Here is a 12,398-nt window from a genome sequence, read left to right on the forward strand (position 1 = left end):
TTTCCCAATGGAGTGTTAGGTCCAACCATGGAGGCCTCCTTCCTAGCTCCGACCCAACAATTGGCATACCACCATCGCACCACCACCACTGTACGTAGTTTGTTGTTGTCTTGCCACCAAATCTAGACTAGGGTCACCTCCTCTCAGCACCAAGGCACCCACACCACTAAAGCCACCCACCATGGTTGTGCCACTGAAAAACGAACCACATTTATTTCCTCATGCACATCGCCGGTGCTATTGGGGGTGTTCCTCTCCCTACTTGTCTTGGATCTACATGCTTGCAGGCCCTACCGTCATTGTCCCCATGGCCGAACAACTATCCACTGGCCTGCTCAGGTGACGACAATGCGTAGAGGAGGGAAGAGGGGGTGCGGTGGTGGCTAGGGTTTGGGCCGTCGGAGCCACCTACTAAAGCGATGCAAGGGCAGAGCTTTTTCTTTTATGTGAAGTCGACAATAGAAATTCTAAAAATGATACACTCACATGCATGGATACTAATGAATAAAACATTTATAGTAGGATCTTCTACCTCCGGTTTTCTTTAAATAAAATTGGTTCATTCAAAAATGAACTAGGGTCGCATTCGGCAGGAGGGGAGGAGTAGGCTAGTTATCTGGCAATAGAAATTGAAAAAATGATACACTCACATGCATGGATACTAATGAATAAAACATTTATAGTAGGATCTTCTACCTCCGGTTTTCTTTAAATAAAATTGGTTCGTTCAAAAATGAACTAGGGCCGCGTTCGGCTTGAGGGGAGGAGTGGGTTAGTTATCTGGCGCGTAAAACGTAATAATAGATTAGTACATAATTAGTTAAATGTTAATTATTAAAAAATATAAAATAGATTAATATAATTTTTAAAACAACTTTTCTATAGAAAAATTTCACAAAAAATAGACCGTTTAGCAGTTCGGGAAGCGTACACGTGAAAAACGAGAGAGTTAAAGATAACTTACTGGCTCTGCCGAACGCGGCCTAGGTGGTCATCGTTACACTTTTTGAGCGGAAAAACAAAGCAACATATTTACGGACAAAAAACTAATTTGTAAATAAAATTTTTATATATGTGTTGTTAGTTGTATAAAAGCAAAGGATGAAAAATAAACTATGATAAAAAATTCAAAGTCAACCCCCAAATTTAAGGTTAAAAATATAAATTTTAGCTTATAAAAGCCGAAGAAAAAAGACACGGCTCCTAACCAACGTTATTTAATGGTGGAAGTATTTATTATTTTCCGCAACTTCCCACTGCCAACAAGTAGATATTTAGTAGTAGACTTTTTAAAGTTGGTTCAAGTAGATATCCAGCACCAATATCGTACGTTGCATGTTGACAAAAAGTAAAAAAATGTGAATAATACATTTACATGTGTTATCTTAATAATCTAAAAGTAAAGGCTAGAAAATAAACTGCTTAAAAAAATCACAAAATCAACTTCAAATTTAAAGTTAAAAATTCAAATTTTGGCTATAAGCAAGTAAAAGCGAAAAGATTGGATGAAGGTCTACTCGTTCCATCATCATTTACTTATCAGGGCAAATACAACAGTATAGACGACTGTTGTCTATTTGATACACACAGACAGCTAAATAGACAGCTTGTATAATAACTCGTTTATTTGTTTGTCCGCAAGACATTTAATTCATCCTTTGACACGTAAATCATAGTGATCATGTGCACATTTGATCTTTGTAGTCATTTTGATGCTCAATTGAGATACAGTGCATTATATTGAATTAATTCACGTAAAATACTTTTAAAGCCACTAATGTAATATATATTTATATCAATAGGCATTCCGAGTACGTGCTATGATATAGTAAAGTTGCAATACCATCACAATATAGATTTAACTTTCTTTAGGCCCATAACGCTGCCATATGTGGTCAACTAAATCCTTCTTGAGTTGCTTATGTGTAGAAGGAGCATGTATAGCCGAGTTTCTAGTAAGTACCTCTGCGAAGCATGGATTAGAATTACTATTTGTACTCACCTCCGATGGTAGGACAATAGTTGCACTCAGGTTCTCATTTAAATCCAATGGAATTTTAACCAAGTCTTTTTCATCTTCAACAATCATATTGTGGAGGATGACGCAAGCTTGCATTATATTAACAACATCATCCCGCTTCCACATTCGTGTTGGACGACGTACAATATCAAATCTGGATTGCAACACACCAAATGCACACTCAACAATCTTCCTTTACCCTTCTTGACGTTGTGCATATAATTTGTGTTTCTCCATTTACGGCTTTGAGATTGTCTTCCCAAAGGCTGCCCACTCCGGATATATTCTGTCAGCAAGATAGTACGCCATGTCATACTGGTTCCCATTTACAACAAATTGTACTCTTGGAGCTTCTCCTTTTATCGCATTAATGAATAATGGTGACTTATTCAACACATTGATATCATTGTAGGCCCCAGCGGTACCAAAAAAGGCATGCCATATACGAAGGTCACGTGATGATACCGCTTCAAGTATCATAGTAGGAACTTTTTTGTCACCACGAGTAAACATGCCGGCCCAACCTTTTAGGCAATTCTTCCATGGCCAATGCATACAATCAATACTTTCTGTCATTCCTGGAAAGCCATGAGACTCATTTTCTTGCAAGATTTTCTCTAGTTCATCCTCTCTTGGAGGACGTAGTTACTCTCTACCAAAACATTCAATCACTCCTACAAATTTCCCTAAGCACTGTAAAGATGTGCTAGCAGCAATCTTCAAAACCTCGTCAAGTTGGTCGGTTGGCGTGCCATATGCAAGCATTCGGATGGCAGCGGTACACTTTTGCAAAGGTGAGTGGCCATCTCTTCTAGTTGCATCCACTCTTTAGGTAAAAAAAGGATCCCAATCACTAAGAGCAGCAACAATTCGAAGAAATAATGGCCTTGTCATCCGAAACCTTCTACGGAACATCTCATCAGTGTAGATAGGATTTGTAGAAAAGTAGTTTGCAACAAGATCACCATGTCCAGCTTCTCGATTTCTAGGAATGTACCTCCGAGGTCCACTCTGGCGCTAATGATGGCTGGATGGTTCTGCACATGCTCTTTCAAGTTTGGCCTTCAATTTGTCACCAATCTTCCTCCGGAATGAATCTAGCACTTGATCCTCAGCAAGGAAATCGTCAAATGTATATACATCGGCTGGATCAATTTCCACAAGATCCTCACCTTCCGATTCATCATGCTCTTCCTGTTGCTCCATGTCATTCTCTTGATTCTCAGGCTGCTCATCCTCTGGAGGCGCCATTGAGTCACAGAATGCAAGAAAAAATTCTAACTGAACCAATCATCTGCAAAAACGTATATATATATATATATAGACACACACACCACATTGACTGATACACAACCACTAGCATTCACACAAGCACTCACAAAAAATTCTAACTGAACCGATGACCTCTAAAATTCTCTCTTGCATTCACACTGCCACTCGCATTCACACAAGCACTAACAAAAATCATAAAGGCACGCACACAAAAATTCACCAATTCACTGATTGATACAGAACTTCAACAGTTCACATTGACTGATATAGAAATTCAACAGTTCACATTGACTGATACAAAATTCACCACACGAGCACTTACCTCAGTTGTAATCAGAAAATATTTTCTTTTTCAAGCACTTCATTGTATTGCCATGATCCAACTTTTCTTCATCAGACATCACTGCTACATCAATTGCAAGAAGGCGATTATAAGTCTCAAACATCTTAGCTTCAACTTCTAATTTTCTTGCCTCCCTCTGCGCCTCTGCTGCCTCCTTTTGCTCCTTTGCTACAAGGTGGGCAAGCTTTGCTTGTTCAATCTTTTCAGATGATAGCTTCTGTTGTACTTCCAAGACCTTCAGTCGGTTTGCATGTTCATCAGCCTGAATTTTACCAAATTTATTCATCTCCTCAAGGTCTATACTGTCAATGTCCTTCCTATTGACATTTGTAGCTTTCTTTTCAAGTGCTGCCTTCTTAGCTTTTTTTTGCCCCATTGGCCTTGGGAGGTCTTCCAGGTCCTCCAGCTCTGCATTGCCCATGTCCTCTCCTTCATTATCCTTATCTGAACTATTCCTTTTGCATGCTTGTTTCAACTCATTGTTGTATGTTATCTACTTTGCTTCATTTTTTACCATGTACCATACATCCATCAAGACAAAACGACTGAGATTGAGCTTCTTGTTGTCTTCTACATAGAAGACATGAGCCTTATCAATCCACATTTGATCATTGTATCCACTAGTGAAAATTATTTGAGCCTTAATCCAAGCATCATTGAAAAGGTCAGTCCATCTATTAATCTCGTGCCACCTGTCCTTGGCTTGCTTAAGATTTCTTTTCCTATTGCCTGGAGTAGTAGGGTTGTATGTATCAATAACATAAACCCAATAGTGCTCACTCTTCCTATCTGATCTTTGGGATGAGTCCATCAAATTAAGCAACGAAGAGCTCATCTAAAAATTTATGGGAAGTATTAAATTGCTGCAGCTGAAATACAACGATAACTGAAAAAAAAAAACTGAATTAAGCAACTCATGAGCCTAACATCTTCTTCTTGTGTCCACAAGATGCGTTTCTCAGTCCTAATAAGTTCATCCCCACTGTCGACATTAACAGGTGATGAACGAGGGGTTGTTGTGTCTTCTTGTGATGGTGAAGTCTCAAAAGATTGTGGTGGCTTGAATGGTCCAAAATGAGACGCCCTCCCAACTAAGTGATGATTTTGAGACATTTGAGGCTGGCTGTTTAGAAAGTCAGTGAATCCACCAGGTGGTGTTGGATCATTATCCCTGCATTATAGTATGCATTTCGATAAACAATTAAATTACTAAACACACCAGTCAATGCTATTCATAGTTCATTCCAAGTTTAAACATATGTTCAGTAATCAAAATCTTAGCCACCGCTATATGTTCAGTAATCTGTACTCTAATGCTACTAACCAAAATTATATGATAAATTAAAAAATCATATGATAAATTAAAAAACAGTGATAAAGCATATGATAAATCAAAATTAGTGATGAAACATGTGACAAATCAAAATCATTTCTACTTATAAAATTCAGTGGTGAACTCATACAAAATTCAGATTGATTTCTTTACCATGTTGATGGTTCGAAAGCTTGAGGACGCATCCATGGATTACCAATTGGACATACACCAACGCATTGGCTCCAGAAACCTCCATTCGTGGTGCCGGTGAAGGATGCCAAGGATTGAAAGGAGACACTACCTTCATCCGCAGTCGTAGTCGTAGCCGGGACCTTCTGCACCGCCGCCGCTGCCACCCCCTGCGGGAGCTTTGTCGCAGCCGCCCCCTTCCGCTCCCGCACGGCAGAGGACTTCCGCTCCCGTGCCGCAGTTGCCTTCATCAGATCACGGGTCACCGCCGCCTCAACCTGATCTCGCCGCATCGTCGATGGGGTCTAGTGTTGGGAAGATTGGGGAGTTGGGAGAGGATACGTGGGAAAAAATGACGGGGAGGGAACGATTTGAGGCTCCATCTTTCCGCGCAGCTGCGTCAAATCCTTGCCGGTGCACGGGATCGACGCGCGCCTCGCCGGCGTCGTACAACGCTGCTGGGCGCGACGATATGGAGTGGGCGCATGAGCCCCGTTCGTCTCTTCACAAGACGACGACTTGTCCGTCTGTTGTCGTAGGCGGGGGGTTTTCTGGAAAAATACCAGTATATAGACGGGAAAAAGACCCCACTGTACGTGCCTCACGGTTGAGATTCAATGTTCTGACAATTAATGTCCTTTAAATCTCAAATAAACGATTAACATTATAATTATAGTACTAGAGTTTGTTTCTACTTTGACCACTAATACTTTTTAAATTTAAATAAAATAATAAACATTATGTAGTTGTATTTATAGCAAAACATGTATTGATAGACCTAGGAGGGAGTACGACGAATTTAATATGATAGCGAAGGTCTATAAATATTTGACGTTGTTGACTTTTTTATACACGTTTGACTATTTGTTTTATTTAAAAAATATACATAATTGTTTATTAGTTTTATATCATTTCATTTATTGTTAAATATATTTTTATACGTATATATAACTTTACATATTTTTAAAAAATGAATAAGATGAATGGTAAAACGTGTATAAAAAAGTCAACGGCGTCAAATATTTATGAACGGAGGTAGCACCAAGCTATGGTTCATTACTAAAAGCTTAGCTCCCACCAATGCGTCGAGATAAGTATCTAACCTCTACACAGCGGTCGACGGGGTGATTGTTTGAGTTTTTTCATGTAATAACCCAAACGGCGTATTCACGAAAAAAAATAATTTATAAATAAATCTTTTGTGCCTATTCTTAACGATCTATCGGATAAATCTTAAAAAACTCTAAATTTAATACTAAAAATTTAAATTTTAAGTTATAAACATAAGAAAAAAAAGATAGAGATGGACCTCGTTTCCATCTAGAAACACTTTTTGGCCCCTCTTTCCACCATTACCTTTGAATCGAACACGGCCCAACAATGAAAGCTCACTGTTCTAGATTGTTATTAAAACAAAACAGGTGGTGCACGTTTACTCTCAACCTATATCGTGCTAAGCTAACTTGAATATAGGGCCCAACTTATAGCATGCCATGCACGTTGACCAAAAAGAAGTTAGAAAACCACATGCAAAGTATGTAGTCGTACACCCTATCTTTCAAAATTTAAATTTTCAGCTTAAATTCTTGAATTTAAAGTTAGTTTTAGAATTTTCATTAAGTTTATTTTTTAGCATGGACTTTTAAATTCTTGAATTTAAAGTTAGTTTTAGAATTTTCATTAAGTTTATTTTTTAGCATGGACTTTTTCGATCACTAAATTACGTATATAAAATTTTTATTCACAAATTATTTTTGTTTGCAGAATGTGATAAACAATCAACCCCAACGGGCAAAACGGTATCACTGCTAAACATTTGGCGCTCAACAGACGTGTGAAACGAATAATATTTTCCCTTCAAACAAGCCTGTAAAGTAGTAACATTACTACTGCCTCACTTTACTAAACTCGGCTGCAGGCATCACATGAATGGTTGCATGATCAGTAGACCAAAGCAAAATCTCACAAAAAGCAGATCCACAGCTCGATATAAAGATTGGAGAGCAATGAAGCATCAAAGCGCATTAAGAAAACAATCCAAGAATGGTTTGCATGCTCAGTTGGAGCTCCAGTTTCATAGTTTCAGTCTACAAGGGAGCACCCATCCCTACCGTCATAACGTAAAATGTGTCCTTCAGTTCAGCAGATTCATAAAACACGGGATGCAAAAGAGGAAGGAATTATGTAGGATGCCTTCTGTTGCTTTTAACTTGTCTCGGCTTTAGCGTCCGACTCCTGGGACTTTCCGGCTTCTGCAGCCTTCTCGGCGTCCTGAGGTTTTGACACCTCTTCTATCCAGGGAGCAAAAAAACAAAAGATGGCATGAGGACGTTTAGCAAGTAGGATTACAACAAAATGTGCTAAGATACGAAGAAAACTAAGATAAGCTTCACTTTGATCAGCTTAACATAGCTCAAATTGCCTATAAATTTAACAAATGGATGCCAATCTCAAGTTGCTTTGCATTCATCAATATTTGTAAACAGGCTTCAAATCTCTAGGCATAAGTAACATCTGATGAACATGAGTAGAGTTTAAGCGAGTTCCAAAACTACAAAATCAGCACACATTAATCTACAACTACACTAACTTTATGCACCCAAGGTTTCTTGAAGTCGCAGTAATATTTAACATCTAGTTTGCTCGGTTGATCCTATCACAAAACTAATGCAGGTAAGATGTGTATCAGACTAAGAACCACTAATATTCAAGCAAGAATGCCATATTTCAGGTTACACTGTATATTCCAAAACATGCAGGATAACCATCAAGTATAAACAATGCAATCCCATGACGGGAAAAGACATTTATCCTGAGTTGCATTTCTATTTTCTGAGAATGAAAGATGCAATATGATCACTTCTATAACAGATTTATGCAATGCAGCCTATCAAGAAATGACTTTTCATTTAATGGCAACTGTAATGTGCGTGAGAAGAATAACAAAGAAATAACCAGTCATGTGATCAGGCAGTTCAAATTAAATGACAATCATCTAACCAAACTGCAACAATAATGCTTCCTTAATTTGCATTTTACATGAATCATATTAAGTTACCATTTAGCTTGAACAAGAAGAAATTAATAAGAATCTGTGGGCACACAGTAGGTAGACCAACCTTCATCGTCACTCTCATCCTCAAACTCATCCATGCCACCCATACCGCCCATACCACCCATGCCGCCCATACCACCCATCATATCACCCATGCCACCCATACCACCCATGCCGCCCATCATATCGCCCATTCCACCCATTCCACCGAAATTCTATAAAAAAGAACATGAAGAAAAACATTAGTTTTGAAAATAATAGCTGCATGAGTAAAAAGGAAATTTATTGAAGGCATAAACATAAAGACTGAAAAGAACTACTTACCGAAAAGTCCATGCCATCGACATTAACATCAGCACCTAAAAAATAATATATCCATATCAAAACATACATTAAGGAACAAAGGGCAAAATAGTTACATTAAATAGGCCATATTAAATTTCCTAGCTTATACACTACAAAATTAAGTTATGAATAGTTAGTTACAAGTGAGTAATCCGCACCTTACATCCCTAAACTCATGGCAGTGAGAATTAGGTCATTAGATTTAAGATTCCACATTCAAGTCCAAAGCATATATAAGTGAGGCAATCTAGGTGTATATCCAGCTTAACAAGTAATAACAGTTTGGCCTGGGTATAAATATTTTACCATATTATTAAGACCATTTGAGAAACAAGTGGAATGTCTTAAAAGAGTTATATGAAACTTTTCTCGAATTCAAACATATTATTTACTCCCTCCCTTTCAAATTACTGTTTGTTTTAGGTTTGTCCTAAGTTTAACATTATCTTTGACCATTAAGTTTACATTATCTTTGACCATCAATTTCCATACTAGTATGATTTATCATCAGAAATACTTTCATAGCATATATTCACTTGTTAAACTACATGTGTTTTTAAATAGGGTTAATTAGATTCATGCCATTACAAATTTGTTACTTTTGAAATATGTCATTAATATCCGACTAATGATAAAGATGCCATTATAATTTTAAAGCTATTTCAGATATGACATTTTTGGACCAAATTGCCCTTTGCACATATCAATGGCGCAGTGAATAGAGAGGGGCAATATGGTCCAATTTTTTTTAAAAAAAATTCACCGAAAAGGTATAGAGTGGCATATTTCAAATAGTTTTGAAATTATAATGGCATCCTTATAATTAGTCGAATAGTAATGACATATTTCAAAACTAGTAAATTTTAATGGCATGGATCTAATTAACCCTTTTAAATATTAATGGTCAAAAATAGAAATGGTATGTATTATGATCACATGGTAACTAACTTCTGTTAGCAAAGACACAAAAGTACCTTCCCATATGCTTATCACTTATGCATATGATGCATTCTACCTAGAACAAAACTTGCTGGTACTTAATCCCACTTTTGTCAATTATACTACGCATTAGTTGAATTCAAAAATGAGAAAAAGTGCATAGCTTACCATCATCATCTTCATCAACCCACTTGTCCCAATCAACTTTCACGAAGTGTGGTGCCTTTTGATCATCTCGAACAAGCTTCTTCCACCATTTGGCCTCAGCTTTTTCTACAATACAAAATATGGACCTGACTCCTACACTTATTTTGCTCTCCTGTAAAATCAAAACAAATTAACACTAGATAAGGAACCATGCATTTTAATACAGCAGAAACTGTAGTCTTATAGCTGTTGCACAAGGATGAATTAATTTTAATACAGCAGAAACTGTAGCCCTATAGCTATTGCACAAGCATGCATTACCTCGACATTTACTTTGTCGTTCAACTCTAGCTTTGATTCATACAAGTTTCCATCAGTTCCAGCTGTAGCAGAGAAAGAGAATACACCTTCTGGTTCCAGATTGACCTTGGCATTCTTAGCATCAGCTAGTTGTACAGTGATGTAAACTTTGTCAATCCTTTGAGCCCACTTCACTTCAGGGTGCCGACTACATGAAACAACAATGGAAATGAAATTTCAATTCTCGGCACCTCATTAGAAACAAAGTTAGGAGACCTTTATAAGAAAACCTACATAAACAACTAGTAAGCCTAACATAAATAGATCAGTGTGCCAAAACTATCCAGGATATATGAGAACAAATCCAGCAATTATAGTATTACACAAAATACTTATGCAAAATGGTAGTTTTCTTAATGAATGTAAAATAGCAATATTTGGCAATTCTATCATAATAAATAAGAGAGTAGCATCACCATCAGAATCAGATCTACCTAGAACTCAACACGAACTAACAATATGAATATAAAATAGCAGTATTTGCAATTCTATCATAAGTGCTCCCTTCATTTCATATCATAAGTCACTTTGAGTTTATCCTAAATCAAACATTTTCACGTTTGACCAAGCTTATAGAAAATATAGCAACATTTCTAACACAATAAATATACTATAAAAATATATGCCATGGTGGATTTAATTAAACTAATTTGGTGTTGCAGATATTGGTATATTTTTTTATAAATTATAAACTTGGTCATACTTGAAAAGATTCGACTTAGGACAAACTCAAAGTAACTTAGGCCACGTTCAGCAAGAGGCCAAAGTTAACTTAACCCACTCGTTTTCCGCGTGCACGCTTCCCAAACTGCTAAACGGTGTATTTTTTGCAAAAAAATTCTATGTTTTAAAAAATTATATTAATCTATTTTATATTTTTTTAATAATTAATAATTAATTAATCATGTACTAATCTATTGCTACGTTTTTCGTGCCGGGTAAGTTAACTTACCCACCCCCATAAACGAACGCGGACTTACACTGTGAAATGGAGGGAGTAAGGCCATTCCCAGTGAGGGGTTTTATTTTTGTATTTCCAAAAGTGCCACATAAACAACATGACATTTAGTTCATGATTGAAATAGTTCATACAATGCATTTAATAGTCAACACAAAGAGACAAGACTATGAAACCCCCATTTCAACTCACTTCATTAATTCATTTCCACATCATCAAAAATGTTGACATGGCACCCAATTTAATGGGAATGAAACTCCCACCTGGGAAAGGCCTACACGAGTAGAATCACCATCGGAATCAGAGCTACCTAGAACTCAACATGAACTAGCACTGATAATCCGAAGGCATTGATGTTGACTTAAGCTTCAAAAGTAACTCACAATTGCATTAAAAACTAAGATACCAATCTCATGCAGACATCTCACATGCAAGACAACTAATAGGCACAGAATTTATATGAACAATAGACAAACCAATTGCTTTATCAGAAGTGGTGTGCACTAGAGCATGAACCAACTTATTACTGAACTCACACCGTCCGTGCCAAGTTATCCTCGTAACTGCAGGACTAACAGAAGATGATGACCTCAAATTAACCAAAACAAAATCCTGTTGAGCTGCACAGGCCAAACCCCCAGTACAACATATAGCTAGACCTAACCACCAAACAGTAACTGCAGCACAGGCACAACGGAACCAATAAAAGCGGAAACACGCAGCAGAAACATCCATCCACACAGCGAGACCGCGGAGCATCGCATGGATCTGCGTGGCGGCAAGGCCGAGAACAGAGGAACCACCGAAACCAGCCAACCTTCCTACAGCGAGAACCCCACCCCCCAACTCCCAAAACCCTAGCAGCAACAGGCAGATCCCACAGAAACGAAACCACGGCGTACGGACGAGCCCTCGCGTAAACCCACGGCCGCAGAGGCAGGCCCCGGCTCCCTCAACGGAGCGCCTCCCCCTGGCCTCACCCACGAGAGGACGGCGGCGGCGCACTGCTCCAGATCTAGCCGCCCGGTACTGCTGGAGGTTCCCCCGCCCGAATCGACAGCCGAGCAAGAGCGGGGGAGAGGAGGAGGGCGACGAGGGAGGGGGGGGACCGCTCACCTCATGCTGCCGTTTACCGGTAGTGGAAGCGGCGGCGGCGGCGGCGGGGGGTGGTGGTGGGGGGCGAGGGTTTTGCGAGGTTTTTTCCTTTCGGGAGAATGGGAGGTGGGGAGGAGACGGAGGGCGAAGTGTGTAGAAGTAGGGGAACACGGGAGGAATGGAGGATCGGAGGGTCGGTGCGGCGGGATTGGGTGGGCCGGGCTGGGTTGGGCTTGTCTAACATGGGCTTTAACTTGCTAGACCAGGGCCCGTTTAGGTCGAGTAGGACTTTGCTTTTTCTTTCTGGTCCTGAGAGTATTTTAATTTGGAGGATGGATTGAGGGCTACTTTGGATTTGAT

At 38.8% G+C, this 12,398-nt stretch overlaps 2 protein-coding genes across 3 annotated transcripts; both read right to left on the minus strand.

Moving 5' to 3' along the window:
* Positions 1-3,352: 3,352 nt before the first annotated feature.
* LOC102700081 lies at positions 3,353-5,662 on the minus strand. 2 transcript variants are annotated; one of them, XM_015840287.1, is made up of 3 exons: positions 5,122-5,662; positions 4,563-4,806; positions 3,353-4,470 (listed from the first exon to the last, which is right to left on the minus strand). In XM_015840287.1, exons 1-3 carry the CDS (start codon positions 5,430-5,432, stop codon positions 4,129-4,131), a joined length of 897 nt encoding a protein of 298 aa, XP_015695773.1. In that variant the 5' UTR covers positions 5,433-5,662; the 3' UTR covers positions 3,353-4,128. The 2 variants fall into 2 exon arrangements, 1 of the variants encoding a protein (XP_015695773.1); XR_005812306.1 differs by having other exon boundaries at positions 3,353-4,806; positions 5,252-5,662.
* Positions 5,663-7,107: 1,445 nt separating this feature from the next.
* On the minus strand, positions 7,108-12,165 carry LOC102704998 (uncharacterized protein Os08g0359500). Its single transcript, XM_006659260.3, has 6 exons — positions 12,060-12,165; positions 9,947-10,133; positions 9,647-9,797; positions 8,519-8,553; positions 8,259-8,409; positions 7,108-7,430 (listed from the first exon to the last, which is right to left on the minus strand). Exons 1-6 carry the CDS (start codon positions 12,062-12,064, stop codon positions 7,345-7,347), a joined length of 615 nt encoding a protein of 204 aa, XP_006659323.1. The 5' UTR covers positions 12,065-12,165; the 3' UTR covers positions 7,108-7,344.
* Between the last annotated feature and the right edge of the window lie 233 nt (positions 12,166-12,398).

The sequence above is a fragment of the Oryza brachyantha genome, chromosome 8, assembly GCF_000231095.2.
Source record: "Oryza brachyantha chromosome 8, ObraRS2, whole genome shotgun sequence".
NCBI classification, from domain to species: Eukaryota; Viridiplantae; Streptophyta; class Magnoliopsida; order Poales; family Poaceae; genus Oryza; species Oryza brachyantha.